The following is a 3,841-nucleotide window of genomic DNA, read 5'->3' as shown; positions in this document are numbered from 1 at the left end:
GATGAACCCACTCCTTCACATTTATCATCTGTTCAATCATCAACATTCCAACTGCATATTTAATTTATTGGAATATTTGAAAATAAAGTCTTACATATCAGCATGAGGAGATTATGGTCATTTTGATAGTATCACCACTATTAAGTGAAAGATAAAAACTTAGATACAGTCTACTTCACGTGAAGTTGATAGCTGAGAGTTGTTAAATGAAAATTTAGTCAAATCAGTCAAATTATCCAATGACTCTCAAATATTAATTTAACGTGAAATCGACTGGTCTTGAGTTTCTACCTATAAAATTGATTAGGCTTCAGACGCCGGGTAGTTACATAATTAATGCTGTTTGTTAGATAGAAAAAACCTCCATCAAATTTAAGTCTTCTAGGCTGTAGTAGTAGCATTTCTCTTTATATAATATCACTTGTTAGCTAAGAAATCTATAACTTATACAAATATTTATATAATAGATTAAAAAAAAGCTAAATTTTCACCAACAATTAATATTTAAAAATATTTTTTACTGTTCAAAATATAGTAAAAATAAACCTCGTATACCATTAAGAATATACAATCTTCTCCTGAAAAGTACTGTAACAGGCGTAATTAGTGGGCCTCGTGGAGCGAAATAAACACAGAAAATGAGACGGTCAGAGGGGTCACTTCTGGCTTTATGGGAGTATTACATTACGTTCACTGAACATCTGAAAAACTTAACAAACCTACAGTATTCTTGGGGAAATGGGTGATTGGAACAGCATCCAATGTATTAGTATTACTGCTAGTTACTTGTTTCTCTCCCAAAAGAAGAAAATTAATGTGATTAGAATACTATTTCAATTTGCTTTATTTATTGCAAGACAACAGAGTCCAATTTTCTGCACTAAATAATAATGATGAAGGGTGTGTGCATGTGCAATGTATACTTAGAGAAATAATATAATAATAATCACTAATGATGCTAATAAAAGCATACTTGTAAACTTATAATTAAGATGTATTAGCAGGAGGACAACCTTAATTAGAAGAATCATTTTGTCATTACTCCAAGATTAGTAAAAACACAAAAGGGATAGCTTATCGATCAGTAGGCTTAGGCTCCAAGATTAGGTATGGTGCTAGGTTTGTTAGGGTTCTGTGGTCAATGAATATTGGTTCCCTCTGAGATCTGACGGTAAAGTGAAACTTATGGTCAAATTATCCCTGACAATAGGGACCAACATTTTAGTGCAGTGTCATAACTCATATAATAATAATTATTACACCCATTATTAGTAATTGTTTAGATAATTATAATTAGTTTAGCTTGTGAATAGTGTAATGAGAAAGAGAGGGAGAGGAATATATGGAGGGAGAGTACGAACCAGAGAAGATGCGAAGGGGTCCATTGGAAAGCATATTAAGCTGAGTTTCAATCCTGCGCATGAAGTCCATAGCCTCTTGTATAGGCCTTGAAAGTTCCTCTCGGTACTTCACAAGCATATCATAGTATGCCTCCTGTTATAATAATTAATTAATTAATTAATTGTAATTTCAGCTCACGTAGAAGGTGAAAATTCAGGTGCAGTCAATTTCACGTGAAGTTGATAATCAAGAGTTGTTAGATAATTTGGCCGATTTTACTAAATTTTCATTTAGCGACTCTCAACTATCAACTTCACGTGAAATCGACTGTAAATAAGTTTTCACTCAGAAAAAGCTAGAAACTATTTCAAATTCCCAAATTTGTTCATATGATATAATTAATAAATTAACAAAACAAAAGCCCCCACCATGAATTGGTCAAGTTCAGGGTCCTTGCCGCAAGCTTCCCTGGTGGAACCAACCATAGAGCGCTGCCGTGCCTCGAATTCCTGCCGAGCCGCGCTTAAACGCGCCACCACTTCCGGCGGAGCTCCTACCTAACCAAGATTATTGTAGAGAAATTAATTAAGTTGTAATATATGTACGGAGGTAGCATATAATAAATGAATATTGGGATCTATCGGAACCTTTTGGCAATCCATGTAGGCTTGTAAGAGATTAGAGTAGTGAGGATGGGCGATGATTTTGGCTTTGATGGCTTCAACATCATCGTTGGAGTTTTGGGTTCCTCCTTGGTCGCTCGAATGATGAAGATCATTGGGTCTCATGAGAGGATAGTTGAAAATCTGCTGCGAGGAGTTTCTGGGTTCGGTTTTGACGGATGGTACTTGATGGGATTGAAAGCAGTGATCGGATCCAGCAGCAGCTTCAGATTGATGATGATGAAGAAGATGAAAGGTGTTAATTGGAAGGTGATGGGGTATGCTTGAAGAAGTAGCAGCACCAACACCAAAGGAAGAGTACAAGAAACTTGCCCTTGAACTTGAACTTGGGCTTTGATTATTGTTGCTATTATTAGTGTATTCCTCCATTTAGAACACTCACTCTTTCTCTCTCTAATTAATACGCAGGATCCCTACGTTGTGGTAGCTAGATTCACGGGAAATTAAATGAAAGGAAGGTCTACGATACACAGTTTATAAAAACCCTAAGCAAGGAAAGTGAAGTGATTGCTAATCTAATGATTATGATTATGGTATGGACCACACGCTTACATATATTAATTAAGCTAAGTCAGATATGATGATGTTGATATATATATAATAAGCTAAGAGCCTTGTTTGCTCCTTTTGTGAATTGCAACCAAAGTTGGGGCATATAGGTATTAAGGTATGGAAAACATATATTATTAATCTCTCATATGTTTGTGTGGTGTTGTACGGATGCGAATTGTAGAAGAAGAAGAAGAAGATGACAACAAGAGTCGATGTTTTCCCCTGTGGCTGTGGGGTGTGGTAGAAAAATTTGTTAGTGTAGCGTAGTATCCCCACCCCTGCCTTCACTGTTTTCCTTTCCCTTCTTTCGTTTAGTTTCTCTCCCTTGTGTCTTAACACATTATTCTTTGGAAAAAATTTGGGACTAAAAGTAGTCAAAACTTTTTATTTTTAACTTTATGTAATGAGATGAGTATGTTTATTTAGTATCTTTTCAGGTGCTTTATTTTTTTTACCGTAATAATTACTAATTACTGCATATAAAAGCATTAATTATATATATTAAATAGCATATTATAATTATCAACAATAATATTAAGAAGACAAAAAAAAGTCAAAATTTATTTTATTTAGTATTTATAAATGATTATAAATATTAAATAAAATAAGTTTTAATTAATTTTGGCTAAATATTTTTAGTTATCAAATATTTCTATAATCATATACGTTTATCAATTTATATTCTTATATTTATGGCATATCATTTACATTGTAATAATAAAATTATATTTTTAAATGATTTATTCTGATTTTTTAACACATATTTTTAAATTTTATTATAATTAAATTTAAAAAATATAAAATATTTAAATTAATTTATTTANATAATATGATAAGTTAATAATTACTTTTAAAAATATATTTTTCTATTTTTGTTTATATTTCATTTTTTTATTTTATAATAGTCTATATAAAAATATGAGTTACATAGTAAAAATTGTTAAAATTTTTTAATTTAACATCCATAATTTTATACTATAACATCTATAATTGTAAACACATAATATTTATAATCAATGAATTGGTGCTAATTTATTATTTAAAATTTTATTTTGCTGGTCAAAAATTAATAAATTTAACGTTTCTGATTTTCAAGAAATAGAGACTAAACAAATTTAAAATATTTTTATCTTTTATAAAATATGTTGAGATGATTTGAGATTTTTTTAAGTTAAAAATATAAAAATTTAAAATTTTTATTTGGGAGAAAAATTATAGAATTATGAATGTAATAATAAAAGAATTTTTTGGGACTTAATTCACAT

General features: G+C 30.7%; 1 protein-coding gene across 1 annotated transcript in view; it reads right to left on the bottom strand.

Annotated features, from left to right (window-relative positions):
* LOC107461135 (homeobox protein knotted-1-like 2) overlaps positions 1–2,722 on the bottom strand; it is a 4,052-nt gene extending 1,330 nt beyond the window's left edge. Inside the window, exons 1-4 of the mRNA XM_016079600.3 lie at positions 1,989–2,722; positions 1,770–1,898; positions 1,362–1,494; positions 6–28 (exon numbers count right to left, since the gene is read on the bottom strand). Of these exons, the coding sequence (XP_015935086.1) occupies positions 6–28; positions 1,362–1,494; positions 1,770–1,898; positions 1,989–2,393 (690 nt within the window). The 5' untranslated portion in view covers positions 2,394–2,722. The remainder of the gene's footprint in view (positions 1–5; positions 29–1,361; positions 1,495–1,769; positions 1,899–1,988) is intronic.
* Positions 2,723–3,841: the final 1,119 nt, after the last annotated feature.

Source organism: Arachis duranensis, chromosome 8 (genome assembly GCF_000817695.3).
Source record: "Arachis duranensis cultivar V14167 chromosome 8, aradu.V14167.gnm2.J7QH, whole genome shotgun sequence".
Classification (NCBI taxonomy): domain Eukaryota; kingdom Viridiplantae; phylum Streptophyta; class Magnoliopsida; order Fabales; family Fabaceae; genus Arachis; species Arachis duranensis.
The sequence above is the reverse complement of the archived record's forward strand: the minus strand, read 5'-3'. Positions and strand labels throughout refer to the sequence as shown.